We start from the raw sequence: 23,488 nt of genomic DNA, 5'->3' as shown, positions 1-23,488 counted from the left end.
CTTTGACAAAATTCAGCACCCATTTATGATTAAAACTCTTCTAAAAACGGGCATAGAAGGAACCTACCTCAACAAAGTAATGGCCATATGTGATAAGCCTTACAGCAAACATTATTCTCAATGGTGAAAAACTGAAAGCATTCCCCCTAAGATTAGGAACAAGACAAGGGTATCCACTTTCATCACCATTATTAAACATAGTCTTGGAAGTCCTAGCTATAGCAATCAGAGAAGAAAAAGAAATAAAATGATTCCCTCCACTGTGTTCTGAAATTTTTAACCAGTTATTTTCACCAGCCACTTATTTATAAGTTAACTTTATAAGTTAACAATCAGAATGTTACTAAATTGAGTGACTCAAATATTTCCTATGCAAAAACAGGACCCTGGTTAAAAGTAGATCTTTAGTGCCAAGGCAGTGCAGAAAGTACTAGAAGAAAACACTTGAATGCTATCCTTTATTTTTTTTTAAGATAAAATTCACATACCATAAAATTTACTTTTAAGGTATATAACTAAAAATAAAGTATATAACTCAGTGGGTTTTGGTATATTCATAAAGTTGTATAATCATCATTTATATCTGTTGATAGTTCTAGATTCAGAATATTTTCATCAGTCCAAACAGAAACTTCCATATCCACTAAGCAGTTGCTCCCAGTTACTCATAACCCCTAGCTACTGAAAACCATCAGTCTGTATTCTGGCTCTACAATTTACCTTTTCTGGTTATTTCATATGAAGTGAATCATATAACACGTGACCTGTGGTGTCTGGCTTCCTTCACCTAGCATAATGTTTTCAAAGTTCATGCATGTTGTAGAATGAATTAGTACTTAATTCCTTTTTATGCTGAATAATGTTCCACAGTATGAAAATTCTACATTTTGTTTAGCCATTCATTCAGTGAAGGACATTTGGTTTCTACAATTTGCTTATAATCAATAATGCTGCTGTGAACATAAGTGTACATGTATTTATGTGGACATACATTTTCAATTCTCTTGGGTATATACCTGTAAGCCAGTAACTGCTGGCTTGTAAGGTATCTCTATGCAAAACTTTTTAAGGTCATTGTTTTCTAAAGCTACTGCACCATTTTACACTCCTAACTGTATTACACATTATATATATTTATATATCGTGAGTCCAAGTTCCCATGTGAAATAAAAATTATTTTTAAATTTCTCAGTTATAAAAGACTGGTTTAAACAGTCTGAAAGAGCATTTCTATTTGTCTTTACTGGTGAAAACAAGAAAAATGTCTGAAGAGAAGATAGGTTAACTTTGTTAGTAAAACAGAAATATATAAAAGCTGAAATAAGCTGAGCTACTTGAGTTAAAATTTAGCAGTTCAGAGATATGAACCATTCACATTTGTTCTTTGTTCTGATTAGGGTTTGATCTAAAATCTTTTGGATTCATGTTTTAAAATTAAGACAAGCATTCAGTAGCACTGCACTAAAGGTAAAAAAAAATGAGCTACAAAATGGGAGCTACAGAAAAGGTATCTTGAAATGTCTTGCTAAGAAGGAACTAGAGCAGCAGAAAGAAAATGTTACTCAACTAATGCTAAAAATCCAATACCTAAAAAAGAAATAAGGGTATTACTTATGGCAGGCCCACAATTCTTACTCCCACTCTTTCCCTAACACAGTTCTAGCCCACATGCTGCCACAACAGCTGACAAGAACACCAAAAAAAAACCAGATTTTTTTCCATCAACTGCTAAGGTTGATAGAAGGACCTGTGGGTTATAGGCGTATCAATCTATACAGAGATTGTCTAGAGGACCATCAAATGGCCAATACAAATCACAACAGCTCTCTGTTTTCATAGAATAAGATTTCTATTTTAAATGACTTCAATCATATAGAGCAGACTGCAGAGGAATCAACAACAACTGGAAGCTTATAGCTTTTACAACCTTGTCCTCATGTACTTAAGTCTTTTTGACTTGTAGTAGATACACAGGGAATTGTTTTCAATGATGATCCAAAAAGGCAGATTTCAAGATGTTCTATGAACTGGTTCTAAATTAGGGCTCTTAATCAAGGGTCCACAGATACCTTCCACAAGATATCAGTGGACAAAATCAGGGAGAGTGGGAAGCATGAAGTTGACTGGGAAGAAATTACGTATTTTCATTAAACTATAACTTAGCATTTTTACTCATTTATGAGTATATAGGCAAAAAATCATAGTAATATTATCAGCTTCTAGGACTACAATCGATAGAAATCACAATACAGTTCAAAATTGCACACTCACTGCTACTTAAAGTTGTAATAATTATTAGATCTGCCATTAGATCTTGTTATTTAATAATATATCAATAGAGACCCATATTACTAATTCTTACTATTTTGAGTACTTTATTTCCATATTCCTTTGCAACCTACTGCATTTTATCTTATGCATTTAAAAACAGTATTCTATAAAAAGGAACCCTCCTACCCTACTGCTGGGAATGTAAAGAGGTGCAGCCATTATAGAAACTGATGGAGGTTCCTTTAAAACTTAAAAATTGAGCTACCACATAATCCAGCAATCCCTCTCCTGAGCCATTTATCTGGAAAAGATGAATACCCCAATTTAAAAGATGAATGCACCCCAATGTTCATAGTAACATCATTTATAATAGCCAAGACAGAAACAACCCAAGTGCCCATTAACAGATGACTGGTTTAAGATGTGATACACACACACATATACTGGAATATCACAGCCATTAAAAAGAATGAAATACTGCCATCTACAACACTGTGGATTGACCTAAAGGTATCATACTAAGTGAAGTAAGTCAGATAGAGAAGAACAAATATTGTATATCATTTATATGTGCAATCTAAACACAAGTGAATCTACATACAAAACAAAAACAGATTCGAAAACATAGAAAACAAACTTATAGTTACCAAAGGCAAAAGAGATGGGCGGGGTTGGGGGGTGGGATAAATTAGGAGTATAGATACAGATACAAATAACTATATATAAAAGAGATAAGCAGCAAGGACTTACTGTATAACACAATGAACTATATTCAATATTTTATAATCTACAATGGAAAATAATCTGATATATACAATATATAGATACACATATATCACTGAATCACTTTGCTGCACATCTGAAACTACCATATAATAATACAGAACAACTATACTTAAATTCTATGGTCTGTATAATATTTAACAGTATTGTTTCAATGTTAAATTTTCTGAGCATCACAATTTTAGTGAGGTTATATAAGAATATGTTTTTAAGTAGCAGATTCATGGTAAGAGGTATCATGATGTCTGTAATTATGAAACCTCCCAAAAATACATACACATACACATAAATAAGAGGCATGAGAGAGAAAAGAGAAAGAAAATATGGCAACATATTAAGAACCAGTAAACCTAGGATGAGGGATATACCAGTGATCATTGTACTACTTGGGAGATATTTCTGAGAGTTTAAAAAAATGAAGAGATAAGAGAATGTTCTGAGGAGGGGTCCAAAGGATTAAAGAGATTCCAAAGGGATCCAAGATACAAAATGGGTTTTTTAAAAACCCTGCTTTAAACTTATTACCTTTCATCCTTTCATATACCTTATGCTATCGACATGAAAAGACCATTTCCTTTTTCACAGTACCCCAGAGTTCCTTACTTATGTGCTTCCTAATACTTAGAATGTGTCTAAACCTTAACTAATTTTTAATACTGAATTCAATTCAAATTTATTATACCCATAAAGCCTTCCTTGTCCTATTCCAATCAAGACAAATGCTTTCCTTACCCTGAAAGCACAAAACACACTATTTCTAACACTACAAATAGTAATCACTTCACATTACCCTGTAAAATATATTCACAATATTTGAATTCCCAAAATATAAGCTCTCCATGAATGTTTATCAAAGGGATCAAAAAGATCCACAGATGAAATGACTACACAAATGAACGACTGCCACACAACAAATGACCTGTGTCAATCTGCCTAATTGTCTCTCTGTTACTCAATATAAATGCTCAAAAACACAAGAGTTAATTTTCAGATAGCCTCAAGGCCATCTTGAGACTCACATGACAGAGAGTGGCAGAATTAAAACTCCAGGGACACTTCCAAAAAGAGGAACAATGTCCACATCAGTTTCAACTTGGTCACAGACAATATTTAAAAAGAATTTGACTTCTAGTACCTGTTCTTGGTAATGAAATTCATTATCTTCAATTTTCTGAATCTCTTCAAAAATTCTGTGAAAGAACAAAATTATAATTAGAAGACATATTTAAACTTCTCATTAGAATCATCTAAAAATAAACAGAATGCCCACATAACCTGTATATTTAACATACATTCACATGTAGAATAATAAGGGTATGGAACCAGTAACAGAAACTTAAAAGTAAAAAGTATTAGTCACTCAGTCGTGTCTGACTCTTTGCGACCCCATGGACTGTAGGCTACCTGGCTCCTCTGTCCATAGGGTTCTCTAGGCAAGAATACAGGAGTAGGCTGCGATTCCCTTCTCCAGGGGATCTTCCTGACCTGGGATGGAACCTGGGTCTCCTGCACTGCAGGCAGATTCTTTGCCATCTGAGCCACCAGGGGAGTCCCTAGTAAGTGGAGTTTAAGCAAGAAATGCCTGGAACACCATCAAGGTAGGCCTAATCCATGTCTATTGGCAGCCTGAAGGCTAAAACATACTAGGATTGACCCCTGGCCTAATTCTAGTAAGTATATGTATATAAATATTACCTTTTCTCTGGGCCAAGCTTTTGCAGCATTTTTAAATACTGGAAGACAGTATGAGCAACCTAAAAACAAAGCATCTAATTATACTGTTGCATAAAGTGATATCTATATAACTTAAAAACCCCTCCATTTTAAGTCTTTACCTCATAGAAATGTTCATAACCCTCATCAGTCAATGTAATAGAAATGCTGAACACTGAGTAAGTAGAATTTTGCTCGAATCCTGTCTCACCATTTCCACCAAAGAGTGCAAGAGCCCAGCACCTAAAGTCAGGAGAAAAAATTATTCCAATCAGTATCTTGGGATTGACAGTCCACAAATGCTTCAAATTAACAAAATAGGTAGGCTTTCTATGTAAAATTTGGGAAGCCCAGACTTTGAAGCAGTAAGTACTTTCCAACAGTAAGTTTAAAAGTACAATTTTTTTACAAAGTACAAAGCTTCCCAAGGAATTGTAGTGCATACAGAAATGACCAGAAGGAAATAATAGCTGTATTTACTCCTTCAATGGAAACCCTAATATTACAACATAGTAAAACATTAACAGTTTCATGAAGCTGCAATAATTTTTTGTTGAAGAGAGCAGCACAAAATATTAGAAGCATGTTTTCTGGAAAGCATTTCTCTCTCTCTCTCTCTCTTTTGGCCATACTGCTCAGCTTGCAGGATCTTGGTTCCCCAACCAGGGACTGAATCAGGGCCCTTGGCAGTTAAAGCATGGGGTCCTAACCACTGGACCACCAGGGAATTCCCCTAGGAGGCATTTCTCACATCTCATTTTGAATGATCTCCCAGAAGAAGCCTTAAACAACACTTCAGATACATCCCTACTTAGAATGTTAAGTAAGCTCTTTGAAACCATCAGCTAACCTGACTGCACAGGTTATGTAGGAAAGAATCAGTAAGACTGTATTTTTTCTAACTAGAATAATCCTGAAAGTCTAAAATAAGAAAAGAGGAAGGCAGAATGAAAAATTTGAAATCCTAATAAAGTACAGCAAGATTAAAAGGTTATATAAATCTAAAATCATATAACATTATATAAAGAATATATTTAATTTCATTCACTTTTTCTAGTAACCCTGACCCCTCAGCTTTCTTTAAATAATTTAGTACACATCAATGTTTTAAAGTCTTTAAATTTCTTTAAATCCACCTTCCATTCTTGAATAGTGTATGGAAAAGTCAAGCAAGGAATTACTTTAATGTGTTTTGGTCCTGATTCTAAAGTTATATTTCTATTATTTGACTAGGCAACTTAAACATGTGCTTAAATGCTTTAGGAGACATTCTGGCTATTTTCTAAAACACACGGCTGTTCACAGTCCCACATATTTCTATAATTTATCCACCCAATGAAGTTTTCATTAAAGTCCACCTTCTGGAGTGAGAAAGGCTGGAGATCCACAGCATTTAAAATTGACTTTATTATTGTTCAAATACAAATTCTTGATTAGAGCTAACCTTTTATGTAATTCAGGACTCATGGTTCTATAAAACTGTTGTCTATTATTTTTCAGAGATTGCTACACTGAAAATATTTATTAAATACTTGCTTTTTTCTAAGGTAAGAAAGAATGCTGCCTTTGCCTTCATGTCCAACCAGCCAAGAGATATAATGAAGCGGTTTCACCCTTAAAAAAAAAAGTTAAGATCAGAAATTTTAAAATATTAAGGTATAAATACCTTAATCTTACTTTAGAAAATCTTCTGAGACTGATATTTGAGAATGTGGTTATAAACTTATTTTCACATAAATTCCATTAATATGAAATTATAATTAATTTGATAGCAGCAAGACAAAACCACTTGCTTCTTTGTAAAAATAAACTGTTCCCCACAAAAGCTAATTTACTGGAAGTTCATATATCTGGAATAAACATTAGGTTAAAACAAATACACAGTCCATTAAAGCAACTGGATCAAAACATACAGAAATGGTACAGTCTTTGGAAAACAGAATCATGGATGACTTTTTTCTACTTTTTCGTAGTTCTCAAGATTTCTACAATGAATTACTTTAGTAACCAGGCAGAGGATGAACAAGGCTTTGCTAATTAAGAAAACAGAATAAGAAAATGCAAAAAAGAGGAAGAATGGTATATATAGTATAATTCCATTTCCATAAAAAGATATGTTTTATATTTATTATTTTAATGTTAGGCATACTTGTGAGGACAAAGGAGATGCAGAGTTTTACTTTTTATTTAATATTCTTTGTCCTTAATATTACGTAAGCATACTATTTTTCTAATCAAAATTTAAAACAAATGGAATAAACTTTTAAATATGCATATGACCATTTTAACATTTTTGGGATACTCTAACACACAATCAATGAATATTACTACTGCCTATATTATCCCTACACTAAAAAAAAACAAATGGACAATATACATGTTCTCTACTTTCTGAATGGAGGCATACTGATCTTGTTTGTTAACTTCAAGGAACTAGATTGTTAAAAGCATTTTTTACTGAACTGAGCTTAAGCAATACACATTACTTTTCTTTCCTTCTGCTTGTGTGTCTTCTTGGGTTTGTTTTGTTGGTAATAGTTTCAGAAACTTAAGTTAACTTTTTATCAGTTCATTAGCATTTATTTCTAATGAGAGAAGCCTTTGTACCCACTTAATGATCCTAACCTTTAAAGAACTTCTTAGCTCAAGTCTATGGCTCCTGTAAGATAATTACAAGAATAAACTGAAATGTTTTCCTAACTTCCAAAAATCTGACCTAACTCATTCCCAACTCAAGTAAGTTCTTGAGATTTATGCTGTAGTTGTATGCCAGGCTCAAAATGACTTCATTTTACTTTTCACAAGATCAAACTAAATGATCACCACTAACAAATAAATCATAAGCTAATATGTATTTATACTCAAAGTACTAAAGAAATTATTACAAAAGTTAGCATTCACACTGAGATACTTAATTTCAAACACTCAGGAAAAGCAACTAATCCTAAGAAAACTCTAGCTTTTATATCCAGGAAGATATTAAAACATATACCAAAGGCAAAAATCCTCAAGTAGTGGTGTCCCAGTTTATCATTGTACTTGCGTTTATAAATCTGGAGTGCCCAAATTTAAACCACTCAGTATGCTTTTAAAATATGATTCTCAGTCAGTATCTAATGGAGTAAATTTGCCTTTGAACTCTTACCTGTAATGCTGCTGTTGAGGGGGAAGTGCCCATGTGATGGTCAGAGCATGGATTTTTCTAATTGGAACAACTGAACAAAAATATTTTTCAGAAGAGCAGACATAAGTGTTTCTCCACAACTTATATATACTGTTACATGAAATTTTTAATAAATTGTATATATTTCATCCTCTAATAAGCAGGGGAAAGTTAAACACAATGTAATTATTATTTCAAGTTGCCAATTTTCCACTTTGAATAGTGCAATTTTGAAATTTCTTTTTAATTCGGTTTCACAGATAGAGAAGGCATGGATAAAAGAACTATGAAAATATGAACACCCCTAAGGGTGGATCCCTTTTTGCAAGAACAGGTACATGACTAGGAATAAGGAGACCCATGGCTGAAATCTAGCCCTACTACTATCTTGCTATGTGAGTTTACAGGACTTGGAGAAAATAAACTGCATTTAACTCTTTCTGAATCGGTTATGGCATGATGAGTTGGGGTAAATTAAAGTAACTCTAAGATTCTTCCCAGTGCTACTATTCTACAATTCTTTGGAGAGAAAATCTACAGTCAGAAAAAAATACAACCAAAAATAAGTTGTTTCTGGGAAGAGTCAGCTTAGTTAGAATGGAGGCAGCAGCATAAACAGTGTGACAAAAGTCACTGGTCAGAGGAAACAAAGAGGAAAGAGACTGGCAACTGGGGTGAAGGAGAAGGAGAAGGGAATAATTAGCCAATTAGGAGAAACAAAAATATTTGCCATGATAAAAAAAGTAAAGAAAGAGAAATGGTGAATTAGGAATGCTTTTGCAATATTTAGTATAGGCAAATTGTTAAGTAAACTATAGCATAACCAGGTAATGGCTCATTGGGCGGTTATTACAAACATAATATTAAATGAAAAAAGCAAGAGACAGAAGTGCATATACTTTATAATCTCAACTATGTTATAAAAATATACATACAGACTCAAAAGAAAATTTGCCAAAACCACTTCTCTGGATGGTAAGATTTACAGGTGACTCCCCTCACCCATTTTTTTTTAAACACTAAATTTGTCTCATTTAATAAAAATTAGTTTTATAGTGAAGATAAATGGAAGTTATTTCCAAAGTGTTTTCCCATTCTCTATTTTTGTCTTTAAAAGGCAAAAAAGAGCAGAATATAGATAAAACAAAATAGGAAAGAAAAAAAAAAAAAAAAACACCAAGAACAAAAGGAAATGAGAGAAAAATAGGAAGAAAGCACGAAACAGTCAAGCAGCATCAAGGTACCAGACCCATGAATCTGCTACTAGTTAGTGGACTGCTATCTGTCACTAGTTGGATTTCCATTGTCTGTCTACTTCCTTTCCAATCTAGCTGTACTTTCTGTTGTATTCTCATTTTCAAAGAAAATTGGCAGCCCCGATTAAGTTTTAGAGAATGTGCTAAAGTTATTTCAAATAGTTTTAAACCTTTGGTTCACGAACCTCTATAAAGTTTGTTAAATGCTGGTGTGTCAAATGGATCCGTTAAATGGCCAAAGTTTGGTTTGGGTAACCCACTGAAAATAAAACAAATACATTAAAATTTAATTGGCAAAAGCCTTTATAAGCAGTATCTTTAGGGATACCTAAACTGATAGGTATTTATAATCTATTCTATGCGCCCCTGGTTGAGAATCATCCTAGGCATAAGCGAATAGATGGCAAGAAAGCCACAAAATCCTGAACTACACAAACTATTCTTAACTTCAGCCCCAATAACTCAAATACTTTTAAAACTCACGAGAGACAGAAAACAATGAATTGAAGGGACCTCCCTTCCCAATATTTACTGTCTCTATCAGTCCCATTCAACTTTAGTTCTCGTCTTAATAGAAAGCCATTTCAGAGAAAAAATTTATACTAGAGATATTTTTTGATACAACAAATACACATTGAGTGATTCTTAGGAATAAAGCATGGTATTAATAAGCACTGTGGTATTTAAAAAACTTGGATTCTTCCTTCTAAAGGCTTTGCACACAGTTGAATATACTGTTAACTAATATTTCTCCTAAACACGGTCAATATGAAATCAGTATTAATTACCCAGAAGACTTTTTAACCTGTCTAATTAAGGAAACAAAGTTCTTAATGAATAATATTTAAAAGATTTTTTAAATTTAAAATTCTTATCAGGGATTGACCAACAAGACCTAGTGACTCCTTCTATTCTATATGTGCTGTGCTTAGTTGCTCACTCTTATCTGACTCTTTGTGACCTCATGGACAGTAGCCCACCAGGCTCCTCTGTCCATGGGGATTCTCCAGGCAAGAATACTGGAGTGGGAGGCCATGCCCTCCTCCAGGGGTCTTCCCACCCCAGGGATCGAACCCAGGTCTTGCGCATTGCAAGCAGATTCTTTACCACCTGAGCCACCAGGGAAGCCCCTCTGTTCAATATACTTATGATTTTATTAGTAGAGTTTCACAGTGAAACACATTTCAATCTGTCACTTGACACTTAAGAAGCTAATATTCATTTCTTATCAAAACAAACAAAACAACCCCATAACATTGGCATGGCTTTCATTATCTTTCCTTGTTAGTATCAATGGAAATTTACATTAAGCAAGATAATAATAACCAATCAGTTGTTATTACAAATTATTCTAACATTTTTAAAACTAATTTCTCTTTCATAAATTTAAAACAAATTGTCTTGGAATGAAGAACTGGAAAAAGTCTAGCTTACTCACCTGATACAAGAAAAAAACAATCTGATTTCATTTAGTTTACTAAAATGCAAACTGCTAAGAGTGAGAAGAGAAACTTATTTGCTTAAGAATTAAATTTTTTGTATTCTCTGTAACAAAAAACATAACAATAAAGTATCTTTTAAATATGTGTATTATTTTTATGAATTTGAAGTGGACCAAAAAATAGTAGCTTTCTGAGCTGGAACTCCATATCCAATTTCTAATAAAAGGCAATTTGATTTGAATATATGCAACAGGCTTTTCAGGTAATATGTAAAGTCAATTATCATCTACAAGATTATTCTTTTGTGAGGGAAAAGCATTCCAAGTTCCAAACCACTGACTTAAAAAACAAACCTTCAGAACATAATTTGTTCTGAGGCAAGGGATACATCTAAGTATATGTATATTCTACCTGTCAATGCAATAATACAGTTTCAAGCACTGGACACAGTAACAGAAAAGCTCTGAAGAAACACAAAATGAGGCATAAATTCTTCAGAGTTACTGCTTACTGTAAGTTTACAAGCTTGGAATTTTGAACTACAGAAACTATGGAAACTTGGGTATTCAAGTCAGTTTTCCCTCTCAAAGCCTGTGTTATCTTGCTGTGTTATCTAAACTACTTTAGGTCTTAATTTAATTACCCATTTAAAAAATAAACCAAAAGCAAAAAACGGCCTCCTTAACTCCATAGGTGTATGATTTATGAAAATAAATGTCTTACTTGTTTGGTATCTGAGAGAAGATTTCAGTCACCCACTTTTCCAAAGTATCCAGAGTTTCTTTGTGGAGAAGGCAGGAAGGAGACAGAGAAAGGCAATGTTGTTATTAAAAGCAGAAATGCAAATAGATTTCTCATAATCTTTAGCTATAAAACAAAGGAATACTTTAATTTGGGCATCACTTGCCACTCCTTAACCAGTAATCACTAACATGAAAAATAACTATTTAAGAAAATCTTGAGATACATATAATTTAATTTTGTTGAGATTCCTTTATTCTTTCTTCCTAGTGAATTTAGAGAAAGCACACAAGTAGAAAAAAAGGTTTTGCTAGGCAAGAGATGAGAATACATCAATCACCATTCCAAAACTTACGGTTTCTTTTAACTAACCTTGCTAGGACCAAGAGATGAGAATACATCAATCACCATTCCAAAACTTACGATTTCTCTTAACTAACCTACACTACACTGACCGTTCTCAGCAGCTCATCAGTACTATTATATTCCATTTGTTTTACATCAATATACACTTGCTGAGGTCTTCTTAGGTTGATATGATTTCTATCTTCTCTCAATTCTTTTTCTTATATTTTATACGAAATTCTTTTGAAATTTCTAGTAAAACAGGAGTTCTAAATGAAAAAGGAAATCTTTTAGTCTTATCCCAGTGATTTGTTACCATCACCATCACTGGATATTACTTGTTAGTTTCAACAGACACATGAGTTTCACTAACTCAAAAAGTGATGCCCCAGGATATACAAAATAAGATGCAAATCAGTAATCAAGTTCTGAATTTACTCCATACTATTTATATTGATATTTAACTTGTAAATGATACAATAAATGCTGACACTCCAAACTGACTCTAGATTGGACAAAGTTCTCTTATCAAATATGTGGGACTTATTTTAGAAATTTGCAAGAAGCATTAATATATTTGCTATCACTGAAGAAAAGAATGCAAAAGAATCAATACCCAGTTGAAAAAAAATGCATGTTCATGAAAGATTTGGAAACAAAAATTAGTTTTAAATTGCAAATTAACATTACATACTAAATATAGAATTGCCTATTTTAATAAATGTTGTAAAAGGAATGGAGATGCACATTTGCAGTCTAAATGCCATACCTTATGTTCATGTCAACTTTAGTGCACTAATTTTGATTCTAAATATAAAAATGTTTTATAATTAAGTGCCAAGTCATCTCTGATCTTAATTTTGACAATGAGAGAGCAAAATCTTATACAATGGAGAATTACATTAGGGTGAGAAAATTTGTTTTTCAAAAAGAAATATACAAACTGAGGTATATCAAATGTGTATCAAATATACAAATATGAGGTATATCAAAATGTATAGTTCAGCAAATGACTGCCTTGGAAAAGTAACCTAAGGAGAATAAAATATAAAGAAAACAAAAGAAAGATACTATGATTTCTTTAATGAGAAAAGTTGATACAACATTATCTTCACTAAAGATAAAAGAAGGAAAAGTGTAGAGGTACTGACCAATATTTTTACATTTAAGATACTTCTGCTAGCATCACCATGATAGGCTTCAATTAATCATGCCATTTTACTGGACCCTATGTAATAATGAAAAGACAAACACTGTGGAAATAGATGGGGAAACAGTGGAAACAGTGTCAGACTTTATTTTTCTGGGCTCCAAAATCACTGCAGATGGTGATTGCAGCCATGAAATTAAAAGATGCTTACTCCTTGGAAGGAAAGTTATGACCAACCTAGATAGCATATTCAAAAGCAGAGACATTACTTTGCCAACAAAGGTTCATCTAGTCAAGGCTTATGGTTTTTCCTGTGGTCATGTATGGATGTGAGAATTGGACTGTGAAGAAGGCTGAGCGCCGAAGAATTGATGCTTTTGAACTGTGGTGTTGGAGAAGACTCTTGAGAGTCCCTTGGACTGCAAGGAGATCCAACCAGTCCATTCTGAAGGAGATCAGCCCTGGGATCTCTTTGGAAGGAATGATGCTAAAGCTGAAACTCCAGTACTTTGGCCACCTCATGCGAAGAGCTGACTCATTGGAAAAGACTGATGCTGGGAGGGACTGGGGGCAAGAGGAGAAGGGGACGACAGAGGATGAGATGGCTGGATGGCATCACTGACTCGATAGACGTGAGTCTGAGTGAACTCCGGGAGCTGGTGATGGACAGGGAGGCCTGGCGTGCTGCGATTCATGGGGTCGCAAAGAGTCAGACACGACTGAGCGACCGATCTGATCTGATCTGTGCCCTCTAAGAGTTTATGATTAACACAAATTAAATGCAAAAGCAGAGATGATAAAGGCAGCAGCCAAATGTTGCTCAAAAGACCAATTCACAATCTACTGGTACATTAATACACTAACACTAGCCAAGAGATAAGACTTATGTCTATAAGAGAAAAACATTTGCCTGAGAATCAGATGATCTTGTGTGTCCCTGAGCTTTGCCTCTTCAAATTCTGATTTCCTTTAGTTCATATTAGGATCAACCACTAAAGTAAGTTAACAGTGCACAGTAACACTGATATGACAGACAAATCCTAAAAAAGCACTACTTTCAAGTAATTCTAAGGGCCATAGTAGACAATATTACCTTTGGATTGAACCACTAAAGTCATGTAATGAGCAGAATAATAACGCAGCCAGAATTCTCTCAATCTAGCATGTGTATCAGTATTATTTCTTTTGGGCTCATGTTTGAGAGTTTCAGCATTTCCTATAAAAAAATGAAAAAGATTATAGATATGACTAAGTTTACAGTATTAAAAGTCTCTACACTGACAGTGCATCCTCTGCTACTATATACAACTAAGGAAATAACCCAGGTGACTCAAAATACTGAAACAGTTTATAAAAATAAGACAAAAATTTACAAGAAACAATTTCAAGGTATATTTTAACACTTAAGGAATTAATCTCTAGTTAGCAATACCTCAACAACAGTATTTGCCTTACTCTTCCTTTCTTAATAATTAGTCTATTAGGTTTTATCTATGAATTATTTTAGTAATATTCTGCATAATTCTTAAATATAAACCACATATAGCCAGGATGCCATATACAACTGTATATACAACTGTACAAACAAGCAAATCATCCTTTGAATGATTGGTCTAAATGCCATTAGGCCAACTCACTCCAGATTCTACTCTGTAGTCAAGTGGATTAATATAAGGCTATAATAACTGAATTCTAACACTAAGAAACAGCCATTATGAAAAACAGACACCATTTAAACAGTTTACCAATTAAACAAAATTAGGTCACAGCTCAAAAACTACTAGAGAAATCACCACTCAATCTCTGTTGATAAAGGCAAATTCAGGTTGGGGTAGAGCACATATTTTATAACACACTTTTATAAATTCACACTGTGGTAGTAGAACATCTGGTACTCAAAAAACATTTTCTAAATAGTAGGTGCTATTCCTCATATATCCAACATTAGGGAACTAAAACATAGGCATACTTAACTGCTTTCTATTTGAAAAGCTACCTACCTACCTACCCCAAAATGTAAAAAGTACCTAACTACCTTACCTTTCCATTCTTTATAAACCCTTCATGCTCTCAATCTTTCTTTACTAGAAAATATGAAACACGATGAAATATTTAGTCTCTTACCCCAAAAAAATTTTCCCATAGGATGTCCAGGTCTAGCAAGGCTTCCAAACAACATTTCCTTTCTGTTTGCATCAGAGGGTCTTGCAAGCTGATATTCTGTCAATTTTAAAGAAATATTTTTAATAAAATGAAATTCAATATCTTGATTTACTATCTGGAAATTCAGGCTAAACAACTGAAAGTAAGGAAGTAATAAAAATTAATTTTATGAATCATGTATAGTAAGACTGAAGTGGGAAATTCAATGATCTAGGACAAGTTCTATGACTTAATATATTCTGTAATTTTGGGTAGTCAATTCACTTTTCTAGAGATTTTCCTTTATTTTCAAATGAAACAGGTAGTTAATGACCTGAAAGTTTCAAGTCTAGAATATGAGAACCAAAATATTGCCTGCCAATCAGTAAACAAAGGATGTTATAGACATCAAGCCATCACATTACAGCCGCAGGGACAGTGTGCCCTAAGGCAACTCAGCATGAGAAAACACAGGATACTGGCCCCAGATAGCTGAGATGCTATCAAAGGAATGATTTCAGTGAGTCCAGACTTGCATCTTCCCATACATAGAAAAGCACTAAATTCCTTACCTTGAGATATCTCATTTTCTTTTATTAACAGTAATCTTTTGATGTTCCAACTACCTGGTCTCCTGTTGCAAAAAACTCCTATATATCCTGGCTCCCTGATCCCCCTTGCCACTTTGGAACAGTTTTCTCAGCATTATCTGAGATGCTGTGTCCCAGGCTTGAAGTCCTCAGAGAACCCGTCAAGTAAAACATAACTCTCAACTTTTAGGCTGTGCATTTTTATTCAGTCAACAGATGCTATGTCTAAGATTTTATTAATGAAGGTGCTAATAAAATGTTAAATCAAATTCCTTATTATCTGAGAACTTTGCCATATATATTATTTAAATTTCCTCCAAAGCCAACTATGTAGGTAATAAAGTACTAATGGTTAAAAACAATCACTTTGAAGCCAGAAATATCTTGGCTAGAATCCAAGTTCTGCAATTACTAAGCTGCATAACATTGAGGAAGTTATCTAACTTCCTAGATTCTATTTTTCGTCTAGAGTATGGAGTTACTAGTATCAAGCTCATAGGATTTTTTAAAATAAGAATTAAATAAGATACATTCCTACACTGAACATCTACTATGCACCAGGTACTACTAAACTAGTTGCTGGAGGTAGAAAGTTCAGAATCAAAGCAGAGTCAAGATATCAGGCTGAAGAGATAAGGAAGAAACAATTTTTGAAAGAGCCCTTCTAAGCCTCAGTTTCACTGCATGTCAAGTAAGGATAATGGAGGTAAATAATCATAATAAGCTCAATAAATATTAGCTATTATTACTTATAGGAATAATGGTAAGACATTACCAATGTTTAATAAGGAGAGTAACATTATTATTATCATAGATCTAGACTTCAGTAAGTTCATTCTGGTTGTAAAAGTAGAGACAGGAAAACTGATGAGGAGCCATCACTGTTATACTTGGAAAGAGAGCAGAAACCAAAGTGGTGACGGAAGAGATGGAAAGTAGTAGAAACATATATGAAATAACATATTTCAGTTACGTCATGAAGTCTAAATCAAAGGTGAGACAGTAAAAAAAAAAAAACAATTTCCATATCTAGAAAGCATACATAGTAAAAAGTATATATACATAGCTTCAACAGAGCAAATTTTTAAAATCTCTGTAAAAACATGAAGATATGGTGGCTATAACACAGAAGAAACAATTCCATTATTAAGTGTGAAAGACTGAACAATGGCCCCCAAAGATGGCCATATCTTAATCTCCAAAACCTGTGAATGTGTTACCTTATATGGTAAAAGGAACTTTGCACTGTGATTAAATTAATGATCTTGCGAAGCGGAGACTCTACTAGATTATCTGGGTGGTCCCAATGTAATCAGAGGGTCCTTAAAAGAGAGAGGTAAGAGGATCAAGGTCAGAAGATGTTAAGACAAAAGCAGGGTCAGATAGCAAAGGAGATTCCACACCAATGGCTCTTAAGATAATGAAAGGAGCCACAGTCTAGGAAAGTAGGTGGTATCTAGAAGGTAGAAAAGGAAACAGATTCTCCCTTGGGGCCGCCAACAGAAATGCAGTCCTGAGGAAATATTTTAGATTTCTGACCTTCAAAAGTTTAAGAAAATAAATCTGTTATTTTAAGCTTTCTGGTAATTTGTTACAGCAGCAACAGGAAACCATAACAGAGTAGACATATAAACATATCTACAAAAAGTAATTTAGAATTCCCCTACAACTGATAAAAATAGAGTATAAATACTGAACACTTAAAGAACACACTCAACTACTTGATTATATTAAAAAAAGTTTTGGTCATATCCCCAATCACAATTACTAAGGTACAATATGTAGGCAATTACACATGATTATGTAGAGTATGAATAATTGTTAAAGAGCTAATCATTAAGAATAATATTTTCTCTACAATCTTATTTTAGCAATAAGTCAATCTGATTTTAAGATCTATCCTGTGTACATTTGTAGCTTCTGTGATTAAATGTATTCAAGAAAATTATAAAACACTGAACAGACCTATCTGCATTTCTAAACAAATTCTTATAAATTTATGTGTATAACCACTCCATTGAAAAATCAGACCAAAAACAGACTGCATGGTAATGAAGGTACAACAAGTGATAAATTTAAAACCTAGCAAAGAATCTCTTCCATAAGCAGGAGGAGAAGGAAAAGGAAAATGAAAAGATGAATCTACCATGACAGTTGAATTTCAACTCCTCTCACACTGCATGGGTTATTAAAGCATGCAGGCAACTAAAAACATGCAAATGAGGTGAGAATGATAAATAAAGATTATTACATCTGAATAAAAGAAAATAACATTCAATTGTGAAGCTTTCAAAAGTGCTTAATAGACCTCATTATTTGTAGATACTGATTCTGGAAAAAGAAAGGCTAAGATGTGTGACTACAATACTGACTTAGACCTGGCCTAGAGCTGTTAACTCTTAATGGCCTGCATATGATATGTGTTAACATGTGACACTATTCAATTATAAATGTTTTGTGGCTTTAGCCAAGATAAATTTATGCTGTGTTCATAATAAATATCAGTATCTACCAATGTGTAAATACTGAGTCCCCAAATGCTCCTATGTTCAATGTTCATAGAACCTAAACTTAAGCTCATCTTAAATTTTCTGATGTATTATAAATACAAATAAGAGAATAATATATCATAAACAATATGCTAAAAAACAACTACTTAATGAATACTAGTTTGTTACACCAAAATTTAAGACCTCTCCCATCTCCTTGCATACAAGGCATGCTCAGTCACTTCAGTTGTGTCCGACTCTCTATGACCTCATGGACCACGGCCTGCCAGGCTTCTCTGTCCATGGGATTCTCCAGGCAAAAATACTGGAGTGGCTTGCCATGCGCTCCTCCAAGGGATCATGCCAACCCATGGATTGAACCTGCATCTCTTGCACTGCAGGTGGGCTCTTTATCGCTGAGCCACTGGGGAGGCTCCTTTCATCTCTCTAATCTCAAGTAAATCCTTTATACTTAGAAGGTTAAATAACTAATGATATATACCTAGCTATTTGTATCAGATTACAAATTGAAACCTAGGTCTCCTATCATCGGAAACAAAAAAAACAGAGCCTTTAGCCTAAGTTCATTTTAAACCAAAACTAATTATTGTGAGTGTGTGAGTACATATCATATAACACATATTCAAAATATAATATATTCTGAATTAAACTTATAAAATTAAATCAGATGTTTAATCTTTTTTGGGGGGGCCTTACCACACAGCTAGCAAACTTAGTCTGCCAACCAAAGATTGAGCCCGGGCTCTGGCAGTACAATTTCTGAGTCCTATCATTGGACCATCAGGGTCCTTTTAACGTTTTAAATGGCAATTTCAACCCACTCTTGAAACTATACAAATAAAAACATACTTGAAATAATTAAAGACAAAGAATATAGTTCCTAGGTTCCCAAAAGCAGGGAAAGCTTTTATAGTTTTCCTTATTTATTTTAGTTTTCATACATTCAACAAAGTTATCTGGGCCTATGAAAAAAGTTGTGGGTAAGTAAATAACAAAAATGAAGAAAATAAATCTTTGATTATAAGAAGCGATTAGAACTAGGAGGAATCTAACTCCATTCTACCCTCTTCTACTAATAAATTGAGGGCCACAATTAGTGACATTTCTATAAGTAAAACACAGTTTGCTGGCTTGAAAACAAATAGTTCTTTCCAGTCATCTGCAGTTTATTTTGCCTAGTGAAGGCTCCTGCTGCTGCTGCCAAATTGCTTCAGTCGCGTCCGACTCTGTGCGACCCCATAGACGGCAGCCCACCAGGCTCCTCCATCCCTGGGATTCTCCAGGTAAGGACACTGGAGTGGGTTGCCATGTCCTTCTCCAATGCATGAAAGTGAAACGTGAAAGTGAAGTCACTCAGTCGTGTCCGACTCTTAGCGACCCCATGGACTGCAGCCTACCAGACTCCTCCATCCATGGGATTTTCCAGGCAAAAGTACTGGAGTGGGGTGCCATTGCCTTCTCCGCTTGAAGGCAGTAAATGTTTATCAGAAATAGATACACAATCAAACCAAAGGGAAAATGTTACAAAAGGAAGAACTACTACAAAGACCTGGCCTCTTCAGTGATGCAAGCCAAGCCTAACCTATATGAACTGGAAGTCCCCCCCAGTGTACTATTACATGTTTCTAATGCTAAAATAAGGAAGAAGGGTTAATCTGCAGTGATATTATTTATTGATACCCTGTAACTGAGGGATATCTGTAGCACGGTTCTCTAATGAATCCTTACCCTATACAGACACACAGTTTTCCTTATGGTCTTCAATCTTTAAAACACAAAGATAAGAAAGACCATCAAAAAGTAAAATTAAAAGGTATCCTGCTCAGGAGTTTAGTTTCTTCATCTATAAACATATCAAAATTATTTTCAGAACTACAGAAGCTAAACCCACAAAGTAACAGAAGTTACTGACACACAGAAGTAACAAAAAATAAGCTATTTTAATATCCGGATGGTGCATAAAGTAAAGCCTCAGAGGAAATATTTCTTCATGCAAAAAGAGTATGTGAACTTCTAAAGTTTGAATACCCAGTATTAGTCTTAAGAATTAAGAATTATGGTTAAGAGGTCAGTCACTGTGGTTAAACCCTCAAAAAAAGCAAAGGCTGAAAAATCAAAAATCCACACTCCTTTATTTCAAATCTATACTGAATAGACATTTAATGGCTTCAGTAATAAACATGACATTTCTATTTTAATTTAGCCCTTTATGACATAAAGAGTGATAAAGGATGATAAATGTGCTAAATAACTAGATCAATGAAGGAATAAGCAGTAAGACATAAAGCACTTACCACTATCAACAGCTTCAACTTCTCGGTCAATTGCATCTCTGATCATTAGTGGATGGATGAAAAACTGGGCCCATCTTAAGACAAAAAAAAAAAAAAAACCTGTCTGGTAAAAGCTTTTCACTAGTCAACGTCTATTTTTTTAAAGTAAGAAACTTTACTAAGTTGGAGATTTAATTCATTATCGTGCGTATAAAACCTAAACAATTTACAGCATTTCTAGATTTTGAAGTCTACAAACCACTTTTTCTCTATTATGAAATATAATACCCATTACAGAAAAATACATAAAACATGAGCATACAGACTATAAGGCAAATGCCGAAGTGGCAACTACTCAGTTCAAGAAATAGAACACTGTCAAAACTCTAGAAGCACCCAGCACCCATCTCAGAAGTTACATAAATGTTACAGTAATCACTTCTCTGCTTTTCTTGGTAGTTTTAACACATATACATGTATTTCTAGACTGGTGTTTCTTGATTTTTTTTTTTCCCGTTATCAACCCTAAGGAGCCTTTTCAGAAATCTTATTCCAATCACTACCCTATGAAATTTCTGCACACATATAAAGCCTGTTTACATACTGTATGTGTACCTGATTTCATAAGTAAAAAGTATCTGAGGACTCCTCTTTTTTAACTTTTTAAGTTAAAATATTAAAGGTTATTCGTATTTCACTTAATTGTATAACTATATTTGTAAACTTTAACATATTTCTTATGTAGGTTGTGGTACATCAAATTACATATGCAAAATATCCATTTAAATAATAACAGCAATACAATCAAGTTTTTAAAAAATTACTATTTATTTTTCCAGCAAGATGTTAAAAAAATTAATTTCCTACAATATTTAATAAACTTTGAACTTCTGCTTGCTCTGAGAAGAAACTTTTAACTTAATTAGCTACTAGTACTCATTAAGGGAGAAGGCAATGGCACCCCACTCTAGTACTCTTGCCTGGAAAATCCCATGGACGGAGGAGCCTGGTAGGCTGCAGTCCATGAGGTCACTAAGAGTCGGACACGACTGAGCTACTTCACTTTCACTTTTCACTTTCATGCATTGGAGAAGGAAATGGCTACCCACTCCAGTGTTCTTGCCTGGAAAATCCCAGGGCTAGGGGAGCCTGGTGGGCTGCCGTCTATGGGTCACACAGAGTCATACGCGACTGAAGCGACTTAGCAGCAGCAGCAGCAATAGCAGCAGTAGCAGTACTCATTAAAATATTACTGACATTTTTTTCTTTTCAGTACTTGTTACAATGATGAGCTAAATAATTTTTATTGAATTAAGTAATAAAACAGAATATTATATTTAATTCTAAAAATCAAAGTCACACACAAAAGGAGGGTCAAACATAAACATCCACAAGGCAGCTAATGACAACCAACTGACACATGCAGACTACCTCTAGTGATGATTTCAAGATTAAACAATCATTTGAAAGTCCTCCAACCATCTATCACCACAATTTTGTAGCCCAGACCTTGCATACATTCTGCATCTCTTCCATGAACTCAGTGTCAGTGTAAATGGTGCTCATGTGATACTTGAGAAAATTCAGAAAGAAATTAATACTAAGTGAAGATTTTCCAGGTAGGGTTAAGCTTTGGAGGGCCACAAACCATTATAATATCAAACATTTTTTTACCTCCAAGAACCAATTTCTGCTACCAAAAGAAACAATATGAACCCTGCCAAGAATGCATGTTCTAGACAATAAAGTTTAATTTTTGAACTTCATATAAATGGATATATAGTTTATATACCCTTTACATGATTTATTTAACTCAACACTTTTAATGGTCATTCACGATGTTACACGTGACTGTGGCTGATTTATTTTCACTGCAGTAGAATATTTCACTGTATGAATTTACTCATCCATTCTACGGCTGATGGACATTTGTGCTGGTTCCGGATGTGAACCATTACAAACAATGCTATCAAAAACATTCTTATAAATATGTACCATAGCACATGTGCACAAGTTTGTCTAAATATCTAACTAAGAAAGAACTCCTAGGTAATAGCATATGCATCATACGTTCTACATCACCAGGTCAATACCAAACCTTTCCAAAAGTGATTGTGCCAGTTTACCCTTGCATCAGAGCATTCCTCCAATCCTCTACAACCTCACCCTCACTTGGTACTGTCAGACGTTAAAATTTTCTGTAACTTTTAGAAGGATACTTAAATTTCATAATGATTTGAATTTACATTTTCCTGATAGAACATCTTATATTTTTAGTAATAATTTTAATTTCTTATTTTATAATATGCCTGTTTAAGGGCTTTTTCTATTGGGTTGTACTTTTCTTATTGATTCTAAGAGTATATATATATTTTATTATCCATTGTGGCTCAGACAGTAAAACGTCTGCCTACAATGCAGGAGACCTGGGTTCGACTCCTGGGTCAGGAAGATCCCCTGGAGAAGGAAATGGCTACCCACTCCACTACTCTTGCCTGGAAAATCCCATGGATGGAGGATCCTGGTAGGCTGCAGTTCATGCGGTCACAAAGAGTCGGACACAACTGAGCAACTTCACTTCACTTATATAATATGTAATAGCATATATAATCATATGTAAACATAGGTAATCTAATAATTAAAACTCAATGGTAGTTATTCTAAATATAAGTCCTTTGTTAGTTACATGTGTTACAAATATATTCTTCCACTTTATACTTGCTTTTTCCACTCTCTTTATGTTACCTTTACATGAACCAAATGAACTATCATCTCTCCTTTTTGTTTTTCCATCTTGATAACCCTTATCTAAGGTTAAAGTCCCACTTTTCCATAAAACTTTTAATGGCACTTTTCACTTTTTGTTCTATAATCCACATAAATTGATTTTTTTGTGTATGTTGTGAGATAGGGACTCAATTTTGTTTTTGCCATTATACTGTCTTGGTATCTTTTTAAAGCCCTTGACCACCGCTTCATAATGTTCCTATCAAAAATCAAGTGTCCACATATGTGTTGGTCTATTTCCATTCCAAGAAACATTCTGTTTCACCATCTCTTTGTCTAGCAAAACAAATCTTGATATCTAGTAGGTCAAGTTCTACGACCT

At 34.1% G+C, this 23,488-nt stretch overlaps 1 protein-coding gene across 2 annotated transcripts in view; it reads right to left on the bottom strand.

Annotated features, from left to right (window-relative positions):
* NRDC (nardilysin convertase) overlaps positions 1-23,488 on the bottom strand; it is a 102,794-nt gene that overhangs the window by 35,796 nt on the left and 43,510 nt on the right. For both annotated transcript variants that reach the window (XM_027537272.1, XM_027537270.1), the window contains 10 exons: positions 20,401-20,474; positions 14,989-15,084; positions 13,958-14,080; positions 11,352-11,409; positions 9,372-9,445; positions 7,913-7,982; positions 6,304-6,381; positions 4,890-5,010; positions 4,750-4,808; positions 4,190-4,244 (listed from right to left, as the gene is read on the bottom strand). In XM_027537272.1, coding sequence (XP_027393073.1) covers positions 4,190-4,244; positions 4,750-4,808; positions 4,890-5,010; positions 6,304-6,381; positions 7,913-7,982; positions 9,372-9,445; positions 11,352-11,409; positions 13,958-14,080; positions 14,989-15,084; positions 20,401-20,474 — 808 coding nt within the window. The remainder of the gene's footprint in view (positions 1-4,189; positions 4,245-4,749; positions 4,809-4,889; positions 5,011-6,303; positions 6,382-7,912; positions 7,983-9,371; positions 9,446-11,351; positions 11,410-13,957; positions 14,081-14,988; positions 15,085-20,400; positions 20,475-23,488) is intronic.

Source organism: Bos indicus x Bos taurus, chromosome 3, assembly GCF_003369695.1.
Source record: "Bos indicus x Bos taurus breed Angus x Brahman F1 hybrid chromosome 3, Bos_hybrid_MaternalHap_v2.0, whole genome shotgun sequence".
In the NCBI taxonomy this organism is placed as follows: Eukaryota; Metazoa; Chordata; class Mammalia; order Artiodactyla; family Bovidae; genus Bos; species Bos indicus x Bos taurus.
Note: the sequence above shows the minus strand (reverse complement) of the source record. Positions and strands in the feature narration are given on the sequence as shown.